Source organism: Sciurus vulgaris, assembly GCF_902686455.1.
Source record: "Sciurus vulgaris genome assembly, chromosome: 16".
NCBI classification, from domain to species: Eukaryota; Metazoa; Chordata; class Mammalia; order Rodentia; family Sciuridae; genus Sciurus; species Sciurus vulgaris.
This window is the reverse complement of record NC_136477.1, coordinates 24,103,139-24,130,428: the sequence shown is the minus strand read 5'-3', so window position 1 is coordinate 24,130,428 and position 27,290 is coordinate 24,103,139. Positions and strand designations below refer to the sequence as shown.

The window sequence follows — 27,290 nt, the reverse complement described above, 5'->3', positions numbered from 1 at the left end:
CCATTCCTATCCTTCTGGAACATCCCTACACCCTTCAAGTTCTACTGAGCTCTATATGCCTATCAATGGACTGCACTACTGCCTGTTTCTACTGCAGATCTTCCCATGTGCAGTAGGTTGCTGGAATAAGATGTAAACTGTGGATATCCATCCTGTTTGGATTCATACTCAATAATTGCAACACAGGTTACTAGTTCCTTGCTGAGCCATATACCATTTCCAAAGAATCAAAACACCACACTGTTTTATTCCATTCTAAGTCCATATTTTATCTATACATTCTTTGACTTCCAACTGTGTTCCCGCCCCCCCCCCCATGCAGGAACAATTTTCTTTAAATATGGGATGCATTTGTCCTCTCTTCCATTTCCCTGCCAGAATCCTCAGCAAATCCATCGTCCAATTCAATACCTCTGTTTGTAATTAAAGCTTTTGTCTCTCAGCTTATGGCAGCCAAGAGATAAATGGAGTTTTGGCCCAAATTCAAACTACAGTGACCCTAATATATCTATGGGCCTACTCTAATTAGTTCTTTACTTCTTAAATATATAAGTGCAAGAGACATACTTAGCAACTACAGAATCCATACACTGGCTATCTGACCTTTGACATGAGGATGAGTATTATAAAAAGAGACAAATGCAAGTCTAGAATGTCCCCTCTCTCCCAAGATAGTAAATCATATCAACAGTGCCAACAACAAAATTTCAAATGTGCAGAGGTGATAATATCTATTACATCTTCATTGAAATAATCAATTCACCCAGTATAAAATCTTGGAAAATGTTTGCAGTGGATCTTGAACAATGACAATAAATTATCCAAAATGTAAACATGTTGTAACTACAACAGCAGCTACAATTTAATATGTAATATCTATACTGGAGCAAATCAACATAGATCTGGCAAGTTTCTTACCTAACAAAGACAACTCCTGCCCCCAATCAAGAGAACACACAGCAAGTGCAAGAACCATCAGTATGTATTCGTTGTTACTCATCAAGGCAAATGGGTCACATTAGTTGGCATAGCTGCAGAGCTATGCCAGCTCTCTGTTCTCAACCATAAAACAGCCTACAAATATCTATTCCCAAACATCATACATATACCTTATTTTGATGACCTAAGAGTCAGCAGCAAGTACTCTGGAGGGCTTAGCAAGTCACTTGAGAGAGCAACTTCATTTAAAAAAAAAAAATTCAGGAGCCTACCACCTCAGTAAAGTTTCTGGGAGTCAGTGGATAGAACACGTTAGGACATCCTCCCACGCCAAAGGACAGTTATTATACCTGTTACTGACTATAACCAAAAAGGAGACTCAATATGTGGTGATGAATTTAGAAGGCAATACATCCCACCTTTAGATCTGTTCCTTTTGACCACCTTTATGAGGACCCTTAAAGGTGCCAGTTTTGAAGGGAATTGCATTAAAGGTTCTGCAGCAATTCCAAGTTGTTGTGAAAGTGCCTCTGTGACCTGGACCTTACAATCCAACATGTCTATGGCTGCAGAATGGCTGTGGCAAATGTAACTTCAGGAAAGTACCAACAGGTCAATCACAACATTCATCTTTGAGCTTTTAGAGCAGAACCACATTCTCATCTGTGGATGAATTACTGTTTTAGAAACAACTTGTCATAGAAAATGAACACATGACCACTGACATCAAATGAGCACGTGATCTCAGCTACCTATCATTGATGTCACTCCACAAGTCGCTAAGTTTTGCATACACAACAGTAAATCATCATCAGGTAGGTTGATCAATATAAGAGACTGAGCTTGGGTAGGGCCATAGTATACACGCTGCATGAGTAGGTGGTTCAGATTTATATATACTACTCTGAACTGTCTCCTCTCAATCCTAATTAAGAATAATCTGTGAGCTGGGGCTACAGCTCAGTGGCAGAGCACTTGCCTAGCACATGTGAGGCACTGGGTTCCATCCTTAGCACTGCATAAAAATAAACAATATAAAGGCAGGTTGTCCATCTACAATTACGAAAAAAGGTTTTAAAGAATTATTTGTGACCAGGTGACTGATAAAAAGAAAAAGTCTGAATCTGGTTAATAAATGGTCCGATACAATATGCTGGCATCAAATGAAAGAAGACTGTTGCATTACAAACATAATCAAAAGTGTATCTGTTCTTGAATAGGCAGAATTAATATTGTCAAAATGGCCATACTACCAAAAGTGCTATACAGATTCAATGCAATTCCAATTAAAATCCCAATGACGTATCTCATAGAAATAGAGCAAGCAATCATGAACTTAATTTGGAAAAATAAGAGAATCAGAATAGCTAAAGCAATCCCTAGCAGGAAGAGTGAAGCAGGGGGTATCACAATATCAGAACTTCAACTATACTACAAAGCAAGAGTAACAAAAACAGAATGGTAATGGCACCAAAATAGACAGGTAGATCAATGGTACAGAACAGAGGACATGGACACAAACTCAAATAAATACAGTTTTCTCATACTAGACAAAGGGGCCAAAAACATGCAAGGGAGAAAGACAGCCTGTTCAACAAATGGTGCTGGGAAAACTGGAAATCTATATGCAGCAGAATGAAACTAAACCCCTATCTCTCACCCTGCACAAAACTCAACTCAAAATGGATCAAGGACCTTGGAATAAGACCAGAGACCCTGCACTGTACAGAAGAAAAAGTAGGTCCAAATTATCATTTGGCTTAGGATCAGACTTCCTTAATATGACTCCCAAAGTATAAGAAATAAAAGCAAGAATCAATAACTGGGATAGATTCAAACTAAAAAGCTTTCTCTCAGCAAAGGAAACTATCAGCAATGTGAAGAGAGAGCCTACAGAATGGAAGAAAATCTTTGCCACATATACTTCGAATAGAGCACTAATCTCCAGAATCTATAAAGAACTCAAAAAACTTTAAACCAAGAATACCAATAAGCCAATCAACAAATGGGCTAGGGAAATGAACAGACACTTCACAGAAGAAGATCTACAAGCAATCAACAGATATATGAAAAAATGTTCAACATCTCTAGTAATAAGAGAAATGCAAATCAAAACTACCCAAAGATTTCATCTCACCCCAATTAGAATGGCGATTATCCAGAATACAAGCAACAATAGGCGTTGGCGAGGATGTGGGGAAAAAGGTACACTCATACGTTGCTGGTGGGGTCGCAAATTAGTGCAGCCACTCTGGAAAGCAGTGTGGAGATTCCTTAGAAAACTTGGAATGAAACCACCATTTGACCCAGATATCCCACTCCTTGGCCTATACCCAAAGGAATTAAAATCAGGATACTACAGTGATGCAGCCACATCAATGTTCATAGCTGCTCAATTCACAATAGCCAGATTGTGGAACCAACCTAGATGTCCTTCAATTGATGAATGTATAAAGAAACTGTATATATACACAATGGAATATTACTCGGCCATAAAGAAGAATAAAATTATGGCATTTGCTGGTAAATAAATGAAGTTGGAGAATATTATGATAAGTGAGACAAGCCAATCCCCAAAAAAACCAAAGGATGAATGATCTCTCTGATAAGCAAATGATGATACATAATGGGGGGTGGGAGGGAGGCAAGAATGGAGGAAGGATGGATTGTATAGAGGAAAAAGAGGGGTGGGGGGAAGGAAAAATAACAGAATGAGACAAACATCATCACCCTAGGTAAATTACACAAATAGTATTCTTCATGTAGAGAAATCAGAGAAACAAGTTATACCCCATTAGTTTACAAGGAAACAAAATAAATTATTTTAAAAAGTGCCTGAAAAGAACATCCTCCAGTGAGAATTTGAAAACAATAGATTTTGTTGGACTCTATGGTTGGGGACTTAAGACTGGTGGCAAGAAGTTCTAGGAAAGAGGTTTGCAGGTAGTCCTGAGAATGAGAAGAAAGCATGAAGACATTGTATATAATGTGGATGTTCATTAAAGAGCATCCACTTCAGAGGAGGCTCTCAATAATCATATAAATGACATATTCTACAAATGTCAGTCAAGACTCCTTCTCCAGTCACTCCAGTGCTTGCTCATGGGTCCATGTACTAAGAGGCAAAGGGGGGCAAACATAGTGTATGTATTGGCCTTGCAAAAGGAATGCTCATCAATGATTATCTGGATACTGGCCCTCCAACCAAGAGAAACCAATACTGATCACCCAGTGTAGTCCCATTTCCTGGGAAGAACAACCAGTTACCTAAAACAAGTTAATTTGTGGAAAGGGCAGCAAAGTATTCTCACTAGAATAAACACATATCCCTGCACACAAGCTTCACCAACACCATGAAGTACAGACTTAAATGCTTTACTTACCATCATGTTAATCAAAATAGCATCAGACACTCAAAGAACTTGGCAATGGGCTCAAGCCCATGAAATTCACAGTCTTGGCTGGTACTACCACAGACACAGCTCTTAAGAGAAAGGAGGAATGGCTTAAGGAGAATTCAGTTAAGGTGTCAACTGAGAAAAAACGTGCGGAAACTTTGAGCTCTATCTTAAAACATGAAGGATTTAAAACATGAAGCATATGTTTTGAACAGACACATAAAAAAAATTGCTATCATCTCCCCGCACAGTTCTTAGAATCAATAAGCACAAGTGATCCTCTCTCACAATTACATCTTTTCTTTCAGTTGCCCAGAGGTTGAGCTCTGCTGGACTGTTTCCTAGGAAGGAAAGGTTCCACCAGAAAAATAAAACCAGAAGGTCGATCTCAGGGGACAGGAGGGTTACTGTACCAGATGGAGTGAGTTATCCTGATTACCAAGGGAAAACTAGGTTGCTGCTTCACAGTGCATATGCACAACTAGAATGCAAGTGTTCTCTGAAGAACCTCTCCGAACTCCATACGGGATGATCTAGTAGCTGAAGTGAGTGAAAACCTCAGCACCAAGAAAAGCCAAGTTCACTGAGGATTCAGGTCTTTGAGGTAATTTACATCCCTAGCAAAGTACAAACCTATGACTGAAGTTTATTTACAATACTAGAAATAGTCAATCATAGAGATTTCTAATATGTATTACAAAAACAACCTCAAAGAGCCTCACCAGCTAGATAAAGAATTGTCCCTTTGCACTTTGGATATAGGACAGTGGTAGTGTTTTTATTACTCTGACAATATGAGGGGGTAGAAACAGCATTTGGTTATCATTTTAATTTGCATTTCAGATTATTAATGAGGCTGAATATCTATTCGTATTACTATGAATCTCTCTACAGTACAGAGATCATTATGTGTGATGCAAAAACTTATAGGTTTTGTTAGCATATAAGTTTTATTTATGATTCTTAGGGGATAAAGTTTCTAATTTATATGAATCCAAACAATCAGTATTTCCTTTTATGCTTTCTTTCATTGCTTTTCAATTCGCAGCAGTCTTCCTTGCCCATATTTAAACATATTTTCTTCCAGATGTTTATGGTTTCTTTGGGGTATATAATTCTTTAATCCATCTGGAATTGACTTTTGTATAGTATAAGCAGAGAAAATAATTTTTCCCACACAGTTAACCAATTATCCAGAGTAAATATTTCTTCTTAAAAAAAATCTTTCAAGATCAAAGCAGATTTTCTTTTATTTCACTGATTATCATATTAATAGCAATGCCATGGGGAAAGAGGGAGGAAAAAACTCTAGGAAACCCGATTCATCAGGAGGCACTGACACTTCAGGCTCACAGCAAACCTATACAATGAACTTACAAGACTATTCATCCTCTAAAAGGGTTATCATTTCTAGAGACACATAAGGCCCTATTTTATCACCTGTCATATTCAATATGAGTATGAAGCCATTTGAAGAAATAGGTGGACATTTGGGGGCTATCATATCATTTTTATCTGATCCTGACAGCTCAATTTCAGCGCCTGTCTCACACTAGATGGATCTGAGAGCTGACATCATAGAAAATGTGCTGAAATCTAATCCATAAAAGACTATTGGTGATGATGGTAATCAGGAAAATATATCTGCATAATGTAGCAAAGGTTATCATGGGCTCCGAATCTGGGGGCCTCAGTTGTCAGGCAGATGGGCAGCATCATGATTTGCTCAGAAAGCCAGCTGCTAGTGCAGTTTCAAGGGACAAGAAAGGAAAGGAGTGCACGTTTCCATACAAACTCATCACAGAGAATTTTAACATCTCTCTAGCCTGCAGGCTCGCTGTCTTTTGCATACCTTTATATTCAACCTTGCATTTTATATGCACACTAATATAATACCTGGGCTACAAAACACAAAGAAACAAAAACCAATCATTTTTCACTGTCTATACCAATATTTGTTTCCGGGAACAATTTATTTTACTGAAGTAAATCTAAAAGTATAAAAAAAATTTACCTTTCACTGACTTAGAGATTCATTTAATCTTTAAAACCAAATGGCGCCTATTGCTAATATTTACTGTTTTTCTTTTCATTAGTTTTTTCTTTAATTATGAAATAGTTTATTGCATAACAGTCTAAACACAAGTGAAAGGACATAAATAATGTGTTTTTTCCACCCTTCTCAGATAATAAATTTGGTATTATTCTTCTTTGCCTTTTTTTAAATGGACTTTTATACAAATACATGCAACAAAAGTATTTTGCCATGTACATCTGATCGTTTACAAAGGTGCCAAAAATATATGTTGGAGTAAGATAGCTTGTTAATAAATGGTGCTGGGAAAACTGGATATCCATATGCAGAAGAAAGAGATTAGATCTCTATCTCCCACCCTGCACAAAAGTCAAATTAGAACAGATTAAAGACTACGAATTAGACCAGAAATCTTGCAACTTCTAGAAGAAAATATAGGGTTGACACTCTAACATGTAAGTGCAGGCACTGATTTCCTTAACAAGAACCCTAAAGCTCAAGAAATAAAACCAACAAATAAATGGGGTGCCAACAAATTCTAGATAGAAAAGGAAATAGTAAAGAGAGCCACAGGGGATTAATATCCAGAATATACTAAGAATTCAAAACATTCAATACCAAAAAAAAAAAAAAATCAACCCAATCAACAAATGGGCAAAAGAAATAAACAGGCAATTCTCAAAAGAAGAAACACAAAATGGTTGACAAATGTATTTTTAAAAGTTCAACATCTCTTATGAGGGAAAACACAAATCAAAACTACACCAAGATTTCATCTTGCTCCAGTCGGAATGGCAATTATCAAGAACACAAATAATAAAAAACAATGGTGAGGATGTGGGAGAAAATGTACACGCATACATTGTTGATGGGATTGCAAATTAATATAACCAATCTGGAAGACTGTATGGGGATTCCCCAAAAGATTAAACATGGAACTACCATGTGACCCAGTTATCTCACTCCTTGATATTTATCCAAAAGAACTAAAATCAGCTACAAAAAGCAGACACTTCAATGCTTACAGCAGCACAATTCACAATGGCCAAATTATAGAATCAGTTCAGATACCTGTCAATAGATGAATGGATCAAGAAAATGTGGAATATATACACAAAAAAGTTTCTCAGCCAAAAAAGGAAAGAATGACATTTGTAGGTAAATAGGTGGAAATGGAGAACATCATGCTTAGTGAAATAAACCAGACTCAGAAAAATCAAGGGTTGAATGTGGAAGCTAGAGAAAAATGAGGGAAAGAAGGCGTTGGGGGAGGAGTGTCAGATCTCTAATACATAGAGACTGTTCACAGACAGATGGTGGAAAATGACAGGGAGGGAGGAAGGATGGGAAAGGGGAAAGAAAGAGGAATGAATAAAATCATGTTATGTGCATATATAAATATACCAAAGGAAATTCTACCTTTTTTTATTACTTTAAATTGGTACTTTATTCAGAAAGTACCAATTAAAAATAAAGGAGTGAGGACCAGGGTTGTGGATCAGTGGTGGAGTGCTTGCCTAGCATGTGTGAGGCACTGGGTTTGATCCTCAGCACCACATAAAAATAAATAAAGGTCCACCAACAACTAAAAATATTTTTAAATAAATAAATAAAGGAATGAAAGGACGTCCAGTAGAGGAGGAGTTGAGGGGGACAGAGGAGAGGAGGAAAAGGGGGGATGGGGATTGAAATCAAATTCCTTGCATATGATTTTGTTAGAATAAACTGAACTACTATATATAACTATAATAAAAATGAAATATACTGATAACATTGTGATTTAACGGCAGCTTAAATATCTACTCTCTGGGGAGTTACACCACAAACTTGACATATACATTCTTTCCCATTTTTAGAGATTGCTTTATTTTTTTCTTGTTTTTAATTATATAAAATGTGCATATGTTTATTAAATTTGGACCATAAAACAAAAACATTCAGAGATGTATAGCTCATCCCTGGCCCTGACCCCAATTCTCTTCCCACTCAATTTACCATTGTAAATAATTTTTTATCTAACCTTCCAGTTTTTCCTCTTTGAAAATATTAGTAAATGCACCTATTATTCCTATTTGCACCCCTTTTCCTGGAAAACATGTGGTATGCTAAATGCTGCTCTGCACCTTGCTTTTTTTCGGGATAACATATCTTCGAGATGACTATGGCTCTGGTTAGGGACCTTCCCTGTTCCTTTTCACAGCTATATACCCTCAATTATGGGATTGGGGTGAACAGATTTCTAAACATACTCCTTCTCCAAGAGTCCCACTCCTAGCTACTCAGTCACATAGTGATCCAGGAACTACTGAGAATGGAGTAGAAAGGTGTGAAGTTCCAGTTCAGTTAACCTTGATATGTAGAACATCTGGGTAAGCCTAATCTAATCAGGTGAGACCATAGAAAACAGATCATTTTCTCTCACTGGTGGCAGAACTCAGGGGTCAAAGATGTTTGACCACAAAGGGAATTTAGGATATGAGATGTGATCTTGCCAGGAAGAAAACTAATGGCTATGTTGTGGACTTCCAATGTAGAAGAATGGCCTCTAAATGCTGAGAGTGAAACACAGTCAAAAACCCAAAAGAAGATGGGGACTTTAGTTCTACAGCTGAAAGAAATGGATTCTACCAGTCACTAGTGAATTTGGAAAAGGACATGGAGCCTCAGATGAGAACCCCAGCACCAGTCAACATCTATGACATCAAGTCTGGGAGGAGAGCATTAACAGGGTGCCCACCCTCCTAACCCATGAAACCAGATCGATAAATAGGCATTATCTAAAAATCACTGAGATTATGGCAATTTGCTACAACAAGAAACAGAAAACAGAGATGACCACGGTTCTCCGGCTGGTCTTCTGGTGCTGGCTACTTGGGTAGTTAAGCTTTGTGCTGTGCCATTTCCCTTTGCATGCAGTCTCCTAGAGGTAAGACAGCTAGGTCAAAAGGTAAATAAATACATTATTTTTCTTTGTAGAGGTCAAGCATCCCTACTCAGGAAAATTCAAAATGTGAAATGCTCCAAAATCTGTAATTTTTTGAGACTGACGTGATACTACAAGGGGAATAGTGACGTTGCCACACTTGACTCATGTACCTGGTCACAGCCAAAATACAGGCACACTAACAATATCGTATAAAATTACCTTTAGTCAATGTGTGTACGATTCACAAGAAACAAATGAATTTCATCTTCAGACTTGGGTCCTATCCCCAAGATAGCTCATTATATATATGCAAATATCCCAAAATCAAAAAGCAAAACAAAACAAAAAAGTGCTCCTGGTCCTAAGAATTTCAGATAAGGGATATTCAACCTATATTGCCGAATTCTTCTTCACAGTAGTTATACTACTGTGCATCCCCACCAGCAGCGTAAGAGTGCCAGCTTCCAAAGCCTTGCCCAGAGAATGTATCTTCAAATGTTGCCGATGCATTAAGCGATAAATGGTATCTTGGCGTAGTTTTAACTGGCATTTCAAGGAGGAAGATTTAACATTTACTCATAAGTTTAAGGGTCATCAGCATTCCTTTTTCCAATAACTGGCTGTTCAGGGACTCTGGTCTGTTCTGTGTAGTCGTTTTAATCTACTGGTCAGTTGGGGTTGCGGTGCTCTATGTCAGAGGTTTCCCTCAAATATCTGGTGACTTTTTGTTTTTTAATGACACTGAAGTGTGGTTGGAAGTTTGTATGTAGGAACAGGGTTTATGACAGATGGCCTTCAGTGTAGGACAAAATTCCACTGGAAACACTCAAATGTCAGCCATTGTGGGGCTTTTATTGGAGCCCAGAGAGCTTCTCTAGATGACTCTCCAAACTCCGGCCAACAGTAGGTAAGCCAAGATGCAAGCAGTCTGAGTTAGAATGGGAAGGAAGCTGAGGCCCTCACCCCACAGAGTAGTTTGACTTTCACACTGTCCTCTGATTTTCCACAAGCTCCTCATCCCTTCTAGGCAGTATCTGGATGCCCTGCCCCCACCCCCAACCATGTGCAGCCTCTCCAGTCCACACTATGCAGACCACCTCTCAAGAGCCCTGCTACAGCAGGAGAGCAAGAGCCTCGCAGATGTTCAGTGTGGGAGGAGAGCTGGAGCTCATATTTCCACAGCAATTTCCCTTTCCTGCCTTCAGACTACCTGGTAACCCCATCTCTTGATCTTTCCAGAATTCTATGGGTAGTGATTGTGTCTAATCTTGGCCTCTTCCCTTGCAGACAAGAAGAGGTTTCAGCACTCTCCTTCCCACTAAATGAGTGAATATTTATCAGTCAGCTTTCCAGCATCCAAACTACAAAGTTAGGAGGTAATCACCCTCATCCACTTGCAGGCCTCTTTCCCGCTGCCATTGTCGTCTTGTGCCTGTGTTGCTCCTTTACTCTCATTCACACGCAGTATCAGAAGACAGAATGTTGAACCAGAAGATGACTGCTAAAACTTCCGTAATTAGAAATCATCCGCCATCTGTTCCTCCTTCTCCGGAATTCCTGGCGCTTTGCATGTGAGGCCTCCTGGACCCACACTCCATCTTTCTTATTGTTTTCACATGGATTTTCCATGTCTTTGTCATTGGCTCAATATGGTTCAATATGTTCTTTCATATGGACTTTCAAAGCCACAATGACATCCCCAGCAGAGGCCATTGTTTCTCAGTTCTTCTGTTGATTTTCCAAAAGAAAAAAACTGCCTCTCCATAGAGTTTTCATTAATTGTTAAAATTCTTTTCTGTCTCTTCCATTAGTTCTGCCTCAGTAAGAGCTGCCTAGTCTTCCTGTTCTTTCTCCTTCAAGGACGATGTCTTGCAAAATTGCCTGGGACAAACTCTGACCTACTAATTTCTTCCCAGACTCAGCACCTAATGAGGACAGGTACACCAATGTCGAAAGTGAGGAAAGGAAAACAGGTAAGGTGGTCTTCCCAGAGCCTCCCAGTCTGGGGCAGACTGACCCACCAACCCTTTCAGTCCTATTCCAGATGTCCTGGGAATAGAACTGCAGGCCCTAATCATCGCACACAGAAAGCACCTGCATTTAGGACCCTGTAGAAGCTCCGAGGTCAATATTCACCTTTAGGGACTCGAGACCAGGAGTGTCATCTCTGCCACACAGTGCAGGAAGAATGCAGCCCACCGTACTCACCTGCAAGAGCCCCTCTCTACACTTGCCCTGCTGGCTATATTGCTCCCGAGAACCAACCGTGGAGTCAGGGTCAGGATGCACCTTCAGGCCAGCTACTTCCTGCCACTTGAAAAGTTTCTAAATATTCATCCAGAGACACAGAAGTCACAGCAGGTCCCTGGGAGGACTGGACGTGCCATGCATCCCCAGGCTCTGAGGGTCTAAGTGGTTTTATTCCTTCCAGTTAAACAGTCTTTAGAGTTGGGGTTACAGGAAATTATTTAGATAGAGTTACCTGAAAAGCTTTCTGAGGAACAGACACCTGAATGACCCGAGGCAGCTAGCCAAGCAAACACCTGGGGGAAGAGATCACAGCCACAGGGACCACAATTGGGGAAAGACCTAAGAACAGTACAACAGGCTTAGTATATTCAAAGAGTAAGAAGAAAAACTGCATTCTGGAAGCAAATGAGCAAAAAGACTGTACAAGACAAGGGCTAAGAGATGGGCAGGAACTGGACTAGGCCAGGCAGAGTGGGCCCTGGTGAGGAGCCTGGGTATTATTCTATTTTGTGACTGGGTGGTACCAGAAGAGTCTGAGCAGAGAAGAAACAAAAGATGAGTCATTGTGTGAAGACACTTCAGCTGCTCTACAGAGACCAGACTGAGTGTGAGAAATGACATAAAAACACAAGTTGAGAAACTTAGTTCATCTGGGAGAAAATGATGGAAGACACAAGGAGAGATCAAAGGCAGCACAGTCACCGTTAAGGTCGTTGAAAAGTAATGGACACAAGATACCTCCACTTCCAGCTATGGACTAACGGGAACAGGATTCACCTTTCAATCTAAAACAAAATAAAATATACAAAACATCAATTTTAAAGACAAGAAACAGAAAATAAAGAAGGATATAAGAAGTAACCCCCCAACGGTGAGATAAAGGAAAGTTTGTTAGGGCATTCTAAATAAACTTGAATTAGAAGTGATTAATATAATGACATGCTAAAAGGCAAACATCAAGAGAAAATCACTTAATTCTGCAAATGCCTTCCATGTGACGAGTATGTACAATTAAAACCATATACTCATGAATTGATAGCAGTATTTGTCAGCACTTATCTGTGTGAAAAGACATTCTTGAAGATTAGTCAAAGATCACACCAAATATCAGCACTAAGAGATGAACAGCTCTAAGTGACTTCATGGTGGAGACACTAAATATGACCACCAATTAGGGTAAATGTTATCTCCCCCATAAAAAGAATTTTTTTATTAGCTCTGTATTACAAAAAGTTTTTCAAAATGTGCTCAATTTTGTTTTTTTCTGTCAGTTAAAAGACATATAGAAATTTGTCTTATTATATAAATATCAACATAATAGTCACAATTTTTCCATTTTGCCCACAAAGCCTAAATATGAATTTTCTGGATACTTACAGGAAAAAAAAAAAAAAAGTGTACCAATTCCTAATCTAGATCAATCTCAGCATTACACACTCTCTTCATATTTAGAACAAGTAAAAACCTAGATGAAGAAATGGACATTTTCATAAATCCTTTGGGCTTCAACTAAACATGGTCCAGATTATTCAAACAATGTTAATCATAAAGCATCAGAGATCAAAGGGAACTTGAGGGACACACAGGGTTATTTCTTCCTTTTGGAGTAAGGCATTGAGAGAGAGCGAGTAAGTGAGAGAGAGAACACAAAAGAACAAGCCACAATCCAAAACAGGCCCATAAACTCCCACCCAGCTCTTCTTCCTACCTCATAAGACTGCTCCTCTGGAGCCTTTAGCTACTCATTCCACAATCTTACAAGCAAAAAAAAAAAAAAAAAAAGCATTGGTTTTAAAATGACTCCCTAAAGTATAAACCACAACCCACTGAACACCCTGCCTCAGAGTGTGCTCAGCTCTAGAGCACCCCAGGCCCTTCCACACCCTGCTTCAGATTCAGTCTTCTCAGGTCCTCTATGTTTCTAAGCTAAGAATATAAGACATATATTAAACTCTTGGAAAATTTTAGAAAAAATGTAGTCAATACCAGATGCATAAAGGCCAAGAAATATCCTGTAAAATGCATATGAAACTACTAATAAACTAAGCTCCAAATTGGAAGTTATTGATGAAGCCATCAGAGAAAATCATACCTTGCTTGGCAGCCGAGCAGCAACATCTCACGGTTGTGCATCACAATATACAAAAGTACCAGGAAGGCTTTTGCTCTGATGGAAGTTGATGGGCTATCAAGGAGACGGATGATTGTGGAGACAAAATCCTGTGGAAGACATTTGAAAAATCTTTTTGAGAAAATGCAAAAAAAACAGGGCAGTCTCAATTCACAGAGTAAACAGATTATAACAGCAAGAAATAAAGTACTAGCTACTGTTTTTACATTTAATGTGTTCCAGACCTCATACTGTTTATTATATGTATTCTATCATTTAAACCTAAAACTTTGCTATAAAAATTGACAGTAGTTTTCCTATTTTATAAAGAAAAAATAATCCTGAAGAGGTAAGCAATGTGCCTAAATTCAGAGCTAGATTCGAATCTAAACCAGCTGAGTAACAAAGCCCGCCTCCTGATTAGTCAACAACTCAGTGTGTGGCAATGAAGGACTAAAGCAGCTGGCAGTCACAACTGCATTCAGATGTCAATCTGAGCAAACCTGTACACACTGAGATTATATCTCTAGTCCACATATCTGAGCTTTTAAACACAAAATGAAGGTAATACCAAATACATGGCACAAAAGAAAGACTTATTTTTGTAATATTACTTAAGACAACACAATTTAGAATAGCTATTAATGATGAAGCACTTCAGTAATAAAGTAAAAAAGGAATTAAAAGACCCAAATCTCTGTTCTAGACTTATAAATTGTTATTATACCTCAATTCTTACTTTAAATGTATTTACATGTACTAAAGAAAAATAAATATGAATCTAATTATTTTTTTAAAAAAGAGTGCTACTTTCCCTTTTTACGGGCAACTGTGTTATTATTTCATGTGCTCTATTGATACACAAATACCAAAGACACACAGAGAGTCAATAAATAGAAGCCAGGAATATAAACACTATGTGCTTCAGGAAGACTGTAGAAACTCGATTTTTTTTTCTGCCATGCCATGGTCCCTTTACACCGAGTATTCTATTGCCAGGTGGGAAAAATTTACAATCATGTATGTGTTTCTAAGTAACAACTTAGATCCCTTCTTAAAATAAAAAAATAAAAACAAAAAGAGCTTGGGATGTAGTTCAGCAGTAAAGTACCTCTGGGTACAATTCCCAGTACCAAACAACAACAAAAACCACAGAAACATCAGTCTTTACTAGTTCAGATATCATAAAGATACAGGGAAGATCAGTGCAGCAGGAGGAGGAGACTGAAAAGCCAGGGAATGAAAGGAATAGGAAAGGGGAAGAAATGCAGAATGAATTTAACAAACTCACCTTATATGCATATATAAGTATGCCACAGGGAATTTCACCCTTTTCTGAATGTTTAGAAAGTATGAATTAAAAACAAAGAATAAAAGGAAAATGAGTAAAGTAGAAAGAGGAGACTAAGGGGAGGGAAAGGGAAGAAAACAGGGACTGAAAACAAATTCCTTGCATGTATGATTTTGTCAAAATGAATCCAACTACTATGTATAATCATAATGCTTTAATAAAAAAGGCAGGGGGGTGGTACAGGAAGAGGAAGGCAGATTGAAAGATTCATAGCTCTATCAGAGTGAAGAACATGTTCATAAATTATTTATTTAAATAGAAAAAGTATGAGAATGAGAGTAAAAGGAATGTTAAATTCTATATGGAAATAAAATACAATAAACTAAAAAAAACACATAAAACTAGTGAATATACTTGCAGTACATTAGTAAAAATTAGTAAAGGGATGATTTCATGACATAAAATATCAATAATGTAACAAAAATACTAAAAGAAACTACAAAACTGAACCCTAGAAAACTGAAATCTCTAATTTTTCTACATAAAATCTCAACACATTTCAAAAACTACAGAACACGGTGGGCAAGATTCATACAAGGCTATTTCATGTAAAGACAAAAACTAAATGAGCATCTAAAGATTTCAGCTGATGAAAATCTGGCTCCATCTTCTGTTGTCTTCAGTGTTTTTCTCCACCCACAAAATTTTAACGTTGAAATCTTCAACGTGACTCCATTAAGCGATGGGACTGTAGGGAGGTGTGATAAGCTCTTGTGGGCTGTACCCTCACAAAAGGGTCTGGTACCCCCATAAAAGTTTTATAGGCCCCAAGGAATTTGTCTGCCCTTTTGACCACAAGAAGACATGAACAAGTTGCCATTTTTGAGGAATGCATCCTCACCATACACCATATCTGCTGGCTCCTTGACCTTGGACTTCCCAGTCTCCAGAACTGTAAGCAACAAATTTCTGTTGTTCATTCATCAGCCAGCCTAAGGTATTTTGTTAGAGCATTTCAAATGGAATAAGTCACCACCCAATCAAAAATAGATAGATAATAAAGTAGAGGTAAAACGTAATATCAGTCTAAAAGAAACATCATTAAACAAGCACTTATAGGCATGAGAAACATCCAAGTAAATCAGTTACATAAGAACAGTTAATTACACACAGAAAAGGAAAAACAGATGCAAAAATTCTTCAACAAAATATAAGCAAATTGAATCCAGCAATAAATCAGAAGAATAAGATATTATGACCAAAATATTCCAGGAATCCAAGACCAATTCAGCATTTGAAAAGCCGAAGTAATACATCACATGATGAATATAAAAAGAAAATTTACATGATGATAATCAATTGATAATGAAAAAGTATTTGGCAAAATTCAACTATTGACAGTTTTTAAAAATATTTCACAGCAAACTGGGAATAGAAGGGATCATCCTCAATCTCAAAACAGGCATGTAGAAAAACCACAGCTAATATTATATTTCACTGGATACCTCTAGAAACCAGGAATAAGCAAGAATGTCTACTCTCCTCACCCATGATTCAATATTTTACTGAAACCTGTAGCCAATCCAATAAGGAAAATGAATGCATAAAGACAATGGAATTGGAATGACTGTAAAAAATCTCCAAGGAATATACAAAAAAAAAAAAAAAAATACACAATAAGTGGGTTTCTAATTACTCATTAGAAAACTACAAAGACAAATTAGTTTAAACCTCACAAAAACAGATTCTTTACACTGAAAATTGCATAAATATAAAATAGTGATAAAGGTTAATGACATTCCATGTTGATAGAGGAAAAAATCCAAGATAGCATTTGTCTCCAAACTGACCTAAAAATTTAATGCAATTTCAGTCAGAATGACAGAAGGATTTCTTTTGTAGATATAGACAGGTTAACTCTAAAATATACAGAAATAAAAAAGAATTAGAATTGGTCAAACAACTGGGGCGAGACAGAAAATCACATAATGATTCTCTAACCAAAAACCATGGTAATCAAAACAATGTGGTACTGACAAAATGAGAGCCATACAAACCAAGGAAACAAAACATGAGGTTAGAAATAAAATTAAATAATTTATGACAAAAGTACAAAGGCAAGTCTTGAAAAAAGGAGACTTTTTTTCAATCAAAGATGCAAAAACTTGATATTCACATAAAAAAATTAAATTCAATCTAAACCTCAGGCCATACATGTAAAAATTTACCCAAAACAGATTGTACAATCAAACAAATCCTAAAACTACAAACTATTAAAGGGAAAAAAAATGTTCATAACCTTCAATTAGGAAGAGTTCTTAGATATGAAACCCAAATCGCAGTCCATAAAAATAATTGATAAAGTTAATGAAAATTAAAACTTCCTCTATGAGGTCACTGTAAGAAAAAGAAGCCACATACTAACAGAAAATACTTGAATGAACAACTCTCAAAAGTTCTTTTAAATGTGCGAAGTATTTCAACAGACATTTCACCAATGATGTCAATCACCATCTGAAAAGATGCTCAATGTGTTCAATATCATAATCATTACACTAATGAAAAGTAAGATCACAATGAGATTCTACTATACACTCATTAGAATGACCAAAGTGAAAAACGATGACTGTAGGGAACAATTAAAATTTCATTCTACATTGCTAATAGGAATGAAAAATGGGTACAACATTCTAGAAAATAGTTTGGTGGTTTCAAAAATATTAAATACATAACTGTATGTATCTATTCTAAGGCAATGAAAATTTGTGTTTATAAAAAAATACTTATACACAAACATTGATAGCAACATTATTCATGATAGTCACAAACTGAGTATGTGAATAAAATGTGGTACATTCACATAATGAAATACGGCTAAGCAATAATTATTGCTATATGCAAAAACATGGATGAGTCTCAAGTACATAATGTTAAGTAAAAAAAAAAAGTCTTAAAACATTATATTCACTGTGATCCCCATTTCTTAGACATTCTGGAGAAAGTAAATCTATAAGGTAGGAGGGATGGGATGGGATGGGGAAAGAGAGCAGAACGAAACTGACCTAACTTTCCTATGTACTATATGAATACACCGCAGTGAATCTCACCATCATGTCTATTCATACACAAGACACTAATTAAACAGCAGAAAGATCAGTAGAGGGAAGGGAACAGGGGGAGGGAGGGGGATGGAAAAGGGGAAGTATCGAACAAATTACATTCCATGCCTTAATAATTATGTCAAAATGAATCCTATTATCATGCATAACTGAAAAGAACCAACAAATAATAAAACTAAGGTAGACAGGGGCATCGGTAATTGCCAAGATTTGGGTGGGAGTCTTGCTCAAAAAAGGAGCTGTACAAGATCATTCTTTGAGATGAGGGAAATAGTCTGTACCCTTCTTGTCTGGTGCCAACAAGAGCCTATGTAGGTTTTCCTTCTTTTGTTTTGGATTGGGGATTGAACCAGGGGTGCTTAGGTGCTTAACCACTGGGCCACATTCCTGAGTTTGGGATTTGTTTGTTTGTGTTTTGAGACAGGGGCTCACTAAATTGCTGAGGCTTCTTTAAAACATGTGAGCCTCCTGCATCAGTTTTTTGAGCTGCTGGGATTACAGACATGTGCCACCACACCTGGCAGATGTTAATCTTCTTAGATCTGAATTCAAAAACAAAACCAAACCCAGTAAATTGCACTTTGGATGTACATTTTTTTTAGGCAATACAAAATTTTATTAATATGTACATATATCAGACCAACAGGTAACATATTCCTGATATATAAGGTATCCCATGATTCTTCTTGATATATAAAGCAGAATTTAGCCAAAAACATGGTACACAAGACAAAGAACATAATGTCAAAGACCGTTATTAACAAACTAATTACAGCAATGAATACAGTTATGAATGGTGTACCCTATGCAGTCCAGGAAACCCCCTTCCTAAAGTAAAACCTACAGAAGATGTGAGAAGTAACAATTTTAATTACACCCCTAAGTCCATGAATGCCAAAAAGACATGAGTATATAGAAGGCCTAAATAATTCAAATAACAGATTGGATGTTATGTGTATACATCAAACTTCACACTCAAGTGATATAAAATAAACCTTTTTAATTAGAGGGGGAAAGGCCCTATTTTTATATAACTCCAGATGTGACAATGCATACCAAAGAACTATAATGGTCTTTAAGATAAAGAAAGCAGAATGACAGAAAACAAGATATAGTACACCTCTAAGGAGCCTACAACCAAACTACGAAATAAACACACCCCTCCTCACTCCCCTGCACACACAAATATACAGGCTGTATGAGCAATGGTTTATAAAACACATTGGAAGAAAAAGATGAACAAACCCATGTGTGCAGATGTACATGTTTTCCTTAGAAACATTTAACAAGGAAATAAATCTTTTTCTTGACTAAACCTGAAGTGTTCCTTTAAATTGGCCACAAAAAAACCTTATTTAAATCCATTAAAAATCATTTTTGATTTTTTTTAGGTTTTTTTTTTTTTTATTGTAAACCAATGGGATACATGTTGTTTCTCTGTACATGGCGTAAAGGCATACCATTTGTGTAATCATAAACTTACATAGGGTATTATTGTTTGATTCATTCTGTAATTTTTCCCTTCCCCCACCCCTCCCACCCCTCTTTTCCCTCTATACAGTCCTTCCTTCCTCCATTCTTGCCCCCCTCCCTAACCCTAACTCTAACCCTAACACTAACCCCTCCCTCCCCCCATTATGTTCTAACCCTAACACTAACCCCTCCCTCCCCCCATTATGTGTCCTCATCCACTTATTAGCGATATCATTAGACCTTTGGTTTTTTGAGAATGGCTTATCTCACTTAGCATGATATTCTCCAATTTCATCCATTTGCCTGCAAATGCCATAATTTTATCATTCTTCATGGCAGAGTAATATTCCATTGTATATATATACCACAGTTTCTTTATTCATTCATCAATTGAAGGACATCTAGGTTGGTTCCACGATCTGGCTATGGTGAATTGAGCAGCTATGAACATTGATGTGGCTGTATCTCTGTAGTATGCTGATTTTAAGTCCTTTGGGTATAGGCCAAGGAGTGGGAGAGCTGGGTCAAATGGTGGTTCCATTCCAAGCTTTCTGAGGAATCTCCATGCTGCTTTCCAGAGTGACTGTACCAATTTGCAACCCCACCAGCAATGTATGAGTGTACCTTTTTCCCCACATCCTCGCCAACACCTATTGTTGCTTGTGTTCTTGATAATCGCCATTCTAATTGAGGTGAGATGAAATCTTAGGGTAGTTTTGATTTGCATTTCTCTTATTACTAGAGATGTTGAACATTTTTTCATATATCTGGTGATTGCTTGTACATCTTCTGTCAAGTGTCTGTTCATTTCCTTAGCCCATTTGTTGATTGGATTATTTGTATTCTTGGTGTAGAGTTTTTTGAGTTCTTTATAGATTCTGGAAATTAGTGCTCTATCTGAAGTATGAGTGGCAAAGATTTTCTCCCACTCTGTAAGCTCTCTCTTCACATTGCTGATAGTTTCCTTTGCTGAGAGAAAGCTTTGTAGTTTGAATCTATCCCAGTTGTTGATTCTTGCTTTTATTTCTTGTGCTATAGGAGTCCTGTTAAGGAAGTCTGATCCCAAGCCAACAAGTTGAAGGTTTGGACCTACTTTTTCTTCTATAAGATGCAGGGTCTCTGGTCTGATTCTGAGGTCCATGATCCATTTTGAGTTGAGTTTTGTGCAGGGTGAGAGATAGGGGTTTAATTTCATTCTGATGGAAATGGATTTCCAGTTTTCCCAGCACCATTTGTTGAAGAGGCTATCTTTTCTCCATTGCATATTTTTGGCACTTTTGTCTAGTATGAGAAAACTGTATTTATTTGGGTTTGTGTCCATGTCCTCTATTCTGTACCACTGATCTACCTGTCTATTTTGGTACCAATACCGTTGGTACCAATATTTGGAACCAATGCCGTTTTTGTTACTATTGCTTTGTAATAAAGTTGAAGATCTGGTATTGCGATACCTCCTGCTTCGCTCTTTCTACTAAGGATTGCTTTAGCTATTCTGGGTTTCTTATTCTTCCAGATGAATTTCATAATTGCTTGCTCTATTTCTGTAAGGTACGTCATTGGGATTTTAATTGGAATTGCATTGAATCTGTATAGCGCTTTTGGTAGTATGGCCATTTTGACAATATTAATTCTTCCTATCCATGAACATGGGAGATCTTTCCATCTTCTAAGGTTTTCTTTAATTTCTTTCTTTAGTGTTCTATAGTTCTCATTGTAGAGGTCTTTCACCTCTTTTGTGAGATTGATTCCCAAGTATTTTATTTTTTTCGATGCTATTGTGAATGGATACTACAAAGATACAGCCACATCAATGTTCATAGCTGCTCAATTCACAATAGCCAGATTGTGGAACCAACCTAGATGCCCTTCAGTTGATGAATGGATAAAGAAACAGATATATATATATATATATATATATATATATATATATACACACACACACACACAATGGAATATTACTCTGCCATGAAGAATGATAAAATTATGGCATTTGCAGGTAAATGGATGAAATTGGAGAATATCATGCTAAGTGAGATAAGCCAATCTCAAAAAACTAAAGGACGAATGATCTCGCTGATACGCGGATGAGGACATATAATGGGGGGTAGGAGGGGTTAGCGTTAGGGTTAGGGTTAGGGATAAGGAGGGTGGTAAGAATGGAGGAAGGAAGGACTGTATAGAGGGAAAAGAGGGGTGGGAGGGGTGGGGGAGAAGGGAAAAAAAACAGAATGAATCAAACAACATTGCCCTATGTAAATTTATGATTTTTAATTAAAAAAATGGGAAGAAAAAGAACCCAAAACTTGTTTTTATCTAAAAAATTTTAAAACTCTGTTAAGCAACCTAAAAATGGGAGAAAAACAAACCAAAATTTCGGAACTTAAAAATAGTAAAAACACTACATAACAGAATCTATGGGATACAAAAAAAATTAATTATACAATGTATAAATACATCTATACAATATATAGATGTCTAAGTGAAAATCAAAGAAAAAAATAGCTGAGCCCAATGCCCAACATAAGAAGCTAAAACAAAAACAAAATAACCAACATGAGACAAAAGGAATGAAATTGGAAAGATGCAGGCAGAAACTATTAAGATAGAAAATACAACGAAAGGAAAGTAAATTAAAATGGTTATGAGAAATTATACTCCATTTATGTATAGTGTACCAAAGTAAGTGCATTCCACTGTCATGTATAACTAATTAGAGCAAATTTAAAAATACAAAAAAAAAGCCCTGTGGGTCTCTGAAAAATATCAATAAAATAACTTGCTGAATTTATCAAGAAAAAAAGGGGGGAGAGCAAAGGTATAGCAAAAGAATTAAAAAATATTGCCTGGTCTTCATGTAATGAAGTAAAGTAGACTATACGTGTTATCTAAGTAAAGAGTTCTATTTTATTGTTGCATAATATGCCATTTTGTGAAGATGAAAACATTTCTGTATCCACTCCACTTATGGACATTTGAGTTATTTAGAGTGGATACTATGATTAGTGAAGCTATATGGACATTCTTGTACCTGGTCTTATGAACATGCACGTTCATTTCTCTGGGTATGAATGTGGAGTAGAATTGCTACCTTCAGAGACTGTCACACAGTTTTCCAAGGTGCTCGTATCAATTTACTTTTCACTAAAATGAGAGCTGCAATTGCTGTACCAACACTTGTTACTATTTGCCTTTCTCCTTTGATTTAAATGTCTGATTTACAGTATTAATCAACACAAATAGTCTATTTAGGTGGTACTTTGCAGAAAGTTCACTATTCCTTACTTTAAAGCTCTCCAAAGTTCTATGAACAAAATAATACATTCCTTACCCTAACTAATAAGGAACAAAAAGACTTAAGATGGTGAAAGAAGGAAATCTGCTTAAACCTCCTTCACAAAGGAACACAACATAAGACTTCAGTATAAATAGCAAGAAGCCAAAAAAAAAAAAAAAGAATAATTATATAAGTACAAAGAAAATAAAATTGACATGGCTCCCCAGCTTCCAAGCAGCACAGCCAGCCTAATGATCCCTTCCAAGAAGTGGTAGCAGAGTGGTAGAACAGTGGACTGGCAGCCCAGGTGGTTGGAGCACAGACTGTGGTGGTGTGGAGCCGGCCATGCAGGCATGGCGGCCCTGAAGCAAAGTGGGCCAGTGCTGAGGTGAGCCAGGGCAAGCCCACCCCATCACGCCACAGCTGCCCAGCTTGCACACAGTGGGGATGGCTGCTACACAAGAGCACCCCACATAGCACTGCAGCTCCAGACACCCCACAGAGCACGCACAATTCAATGACTGCAAACCTCTCCTTCCCCAAGCAGGAAGAAAATGGAAATAAGGCAAACCTGAATGGATTTAGGGCTAATCAACAGTGTGTGTACAATTTCAAACCCTAATTAGCATAAATGTGAACCAATAACACTGAACCATGTGCTACATAAACCCCTAGACTAGCACACTTGGGCACAGAAAACCTGCTATTGGGTCCCTTCTTGCACAGCAAGAGTTTTGTTCCTGTTCTTCAATAAATTCTTTCATTGCACTCACTCATCCAGGCCTGTGGAGTTCATTCTTTGAATTCACAAGACAAGAAGCCAGGAAGAAGAAATTGATGGTGAACTGCCTAGGTCTGCTGCAACATGGGAGGACACAGCCCATCACTGAGAGCAGCACCTTAGGCAGACCTCACTTGCCAGCAGAAACAGAAAAACTCTATTCTTTCTTTCCTGCTAGCAGAAACACAGAATCAAGCTTCATCTCAAAGTTCATTTCAGAATCACAAATGATTTAGTTCCTTTTAAAAATATGTTTAATACACACCAAATATGGGATCTTACTCAGTTTTATACTAAAATAAATATTTTCTTAAACATCCTAGATTTAACACTTGTGAATTCAAGTCTAAAAGCATGCTAAACTACAACTAGTGTTCTCTTTCTTTTGGGATGCCTAGTAAAGCAACTGGATAAAGACTGAAAACAACATAATTTTCACTATAACATGTAATGAAAAAAATTCTTGATTAATAGCAACAAAAATATAAACCACTTATACGGGAAAAGCTAAAAAGAGAAATGCAGAACAAAGAAAACTGAATTCTTAGAGATAATGAAACACTTGAATAAATGGAATGGTAACATAAGATGTTGTTAAAGAACTTGAGAAACAGTCAGGAAAACCTGAGTATAAAGGCCACCTTACTTGGCAAAATAACCTCTGTGATTCGGGTTCCTCAACGTTAAAATAAAGTGGAGAAAATACAATACATATCTTCTAGGCTAGATACAATGACTGAAGGCTTTTGTCCATTCAGATTCTGAAAAACTCCACAAAGCAGAAAGTTTTAAGGAGTACATTACTGATACAGAAAAGACAAAATAGTAAAAAAGAAACACAAGTGTATTTAAGAATTTAGACCATTAAAAGACTAGTCATTAAATGATATTCTTACTGTACTTATTATACTACAAAGATTTCAAACAGGTTGTTAAAGCTTTAAACGAGGGAGCAAACTTATGACACTGTGTATCTGTCAAAATGAATATAAAATATTTCGAAAATACCTGCAATACTTACAAGCTATGGCAAAGAATCAGTATCTTTATGTATCAACAACATTAATGAATAAAAAATTGTGGACATGCCAATAAAACAACCAAGTGGCATGACCAAGCAAATAATTTATAAAAGAACTCTAATCTCAAAAAAAAAAAAAGGTGAGTTTAGGAAGCCCTGGCTTATTTCTATACACTAGAGATGAATAATTGGAAAACAGTTTTTAAAGTACAATGTTTCAATACGTATAACAGAGATAGATTGGTTTAAACCTAAAATATGGTTGTCCTCACTAGTAGTCAAGGAAATGCAAAGTAAGAATAAGAATCTGCTTTATGCGAAGCAGACTAACAAAGATGAAAAGTGAATGGCAGTCAGTGCCACAGATCACAGGTAAGTGAATGAATCTTAAACACAGCTGGCAGTACACTACCTGCTCATTCCTTACTACTGCTAGCAGGAAAGGACTTATTTCTCAAAGTTCTTACGAATGTTATTTTCTTCTGACATAGCTATTATATCTAAAGAAATGCCAACAAAGTGATGACAAATGAGTTCTACGTTAAAAAATGCTCAGAGTAGTATTATTATAAGATAGACAAAAACAGGAAACAATTTCATCATCTAAAAACAGGTGATTTGTTAAGTCTTAATTGTAACTAATACACCATTTACCTAATACCCAGACAAGTGTTCTTCACAAAAAACTCGAATGATATATCTCAAAGAGGTGAAGGCGGAAAGGAATTAGTAGAAGTGGTGCTACAGGACACCACAGATAGGCCTGAAAGGGCCACACAGCTATGCCTGGTCTTCTTGGGACACTCTGTCTTAGAACCTAGCCACCATGATGTGAGGAAGCCCAAACAGCCTGTGGAGGTCCATACAGGATGCACACAGCTCCCAGCCCAGAACTTCAGGGCAGTTCCCACTGAACAGCTAGCACCAACTTGTCTGTCATGAATGAGCCTTTAGGAAAGTTCTTCAGTACCACTTCAGCTAACACAGACTTGTATGAGTTATAGATTCATGAACATAACAATTCACTGTTCTTGTCTAAGCCACTACAGATTTTAAAACACAGCAAGGTCCAATAATTGATGAGGTCTATTATCATATTTTTTATTAGTATAGTGTCACTAAACCATTACTAAATCTTGCAAAATTACAGTAATACGCTTATGATTTTATGTAAACTAGAAAAACTAACAAATATCAGAAGTAAAAGAATGACATGAAATTTATTCACAACACAACTGACTAACTTAAGAAGGTGCAGTACAGGCTTAAATGTAAGCCCCAAATACCTTATACCATAAACAAATCCTCATTTAGTCTTTAAAAAACAACTGAATAAAGAGTAATGACTTCGACTCTCTACAACTAGTTGAGCGGAGCTCCATATTTAATCTTCAGCAACAGGTGGCATACCTCTAGAACAGTATTCATCTTACAACATTTGAGGAAGCAAGATTACAGGCTGCAGGCTAAAACTTAGTGTCAAGGATGAATAATCAAAACTAACTTTAAAGAACCAAAAAATGACCTCAGGTCACTACAGCTTGCAATTCACTATGCATCCAGCTTTGATTTTAAATTCATCTTGTGATACAGTTCAACATACCTAAATATTACATATGGTGAGAATAGTAATACTTAGACCATTACCAAGGCTAAATTACAGTAGAAATCAGTGATTTCAGAATAGGCCTCTATCCTAACTACAGATGATATTTGAACTATTCAAAATGTTAGGAATTTGCCCAAAATATATGAAAAATTCATCACCAACAACAACAACAAAAAAAAAACTAATCAAAATTAAGCAAAATGATAAAATATTCTTCAATATATATCATAAAGACAAAATTATTAGATGAATAAAACTAATAATGAGGCAGAGAACTTCAAAATTATCTCCTCCAAACTCCAAGAGGTAAAACTGGGCTGGGGCTGGGGCTCAGTGGTAGAGTACTTGCCTTGCATTTGTGAGGCACTGGGTTCCATCCTCAGCACCACATAAAAATAAATAAAATAGAAATATTGTGTACATCTGCAACTAAAAATATGTTTTTTAAAAGAGGTAAAACTGGTGTGCTTCAACCCACTGTCAGGTTAAAAATATAGGAATAGAGCTGGGAGCGCTGTAAAGGAGGCCGCTCGGCACAGCGCTGGGACTCGGAGCAACCACTGGGGCTCCGGCGGCTGCCCAGGGGAGGAGTGGCGAGGAGAGCTGTGTGGACTCAGGACACCGGGGCCTGCCCTGAGGAGGAGGAGGAGGAGCGTGGCCACTTGGATTCGGAGTGACTGCACCAGAGCTACAGGCGGTTGCCAGAGGAGAAGCTGCGCGGCGAGCTGTTTGGAATCAGAACGATGCTTCTGAACCCCGGGGCCTGATCTGAGGACGAGGAGGAGGAAGAGGAGCGCGGCCGCTTGGATTCGGGTGACTACACCAGAGCTACAGGCAGTTGCCAGAGAAGGGGGCTGCGTGGCGAGCTGTTTGGACTCTGACCACTTCTGAACCCCGGGACCTGCCCGGAGGAGTAGGAGGAGGAGGAGGAGGAGCGCGGCGGGTCGTTTGGACTCGCAGTGACTGCATTAGCGCTCCAGGCGGCTGCTCAGAGGAGAAGGCGAGTGGTGAGTTGTTTGGTCTTAAAGGGACAGCTCCTGAACACAGGGGGGCTGCTGGAGGAG

The 27,290-nt window shown here is 37.5% G+C and overlaps 1 protein-coding gene across 8 annotated transcripts in view; it reads right to left on the bottom strand.

Moving 5' to 3' along the window:
• The window catches only part of ULK4 (unc-51 like kinase 4), a 633,437-nt gene that overhangs the window by 463,737 nt on the left and 142,410 nt on the right, over positions 1–27,290 (bottom strand). For all 8 annotated transcript variants that reach the window (XM_079114122.1, XM_079114115.1, XM_079114118.1 and 5 more), the window contains one exon: positions 13,641–13,768. In XM_079114122.1, coding sequence (XP_078970248.1) covers positions 13,641–13,768 — 128 coding nt within the window. The remainder of the gene's footprint in view (positions 1–13,640; positions 13,769–27,290) is intronic.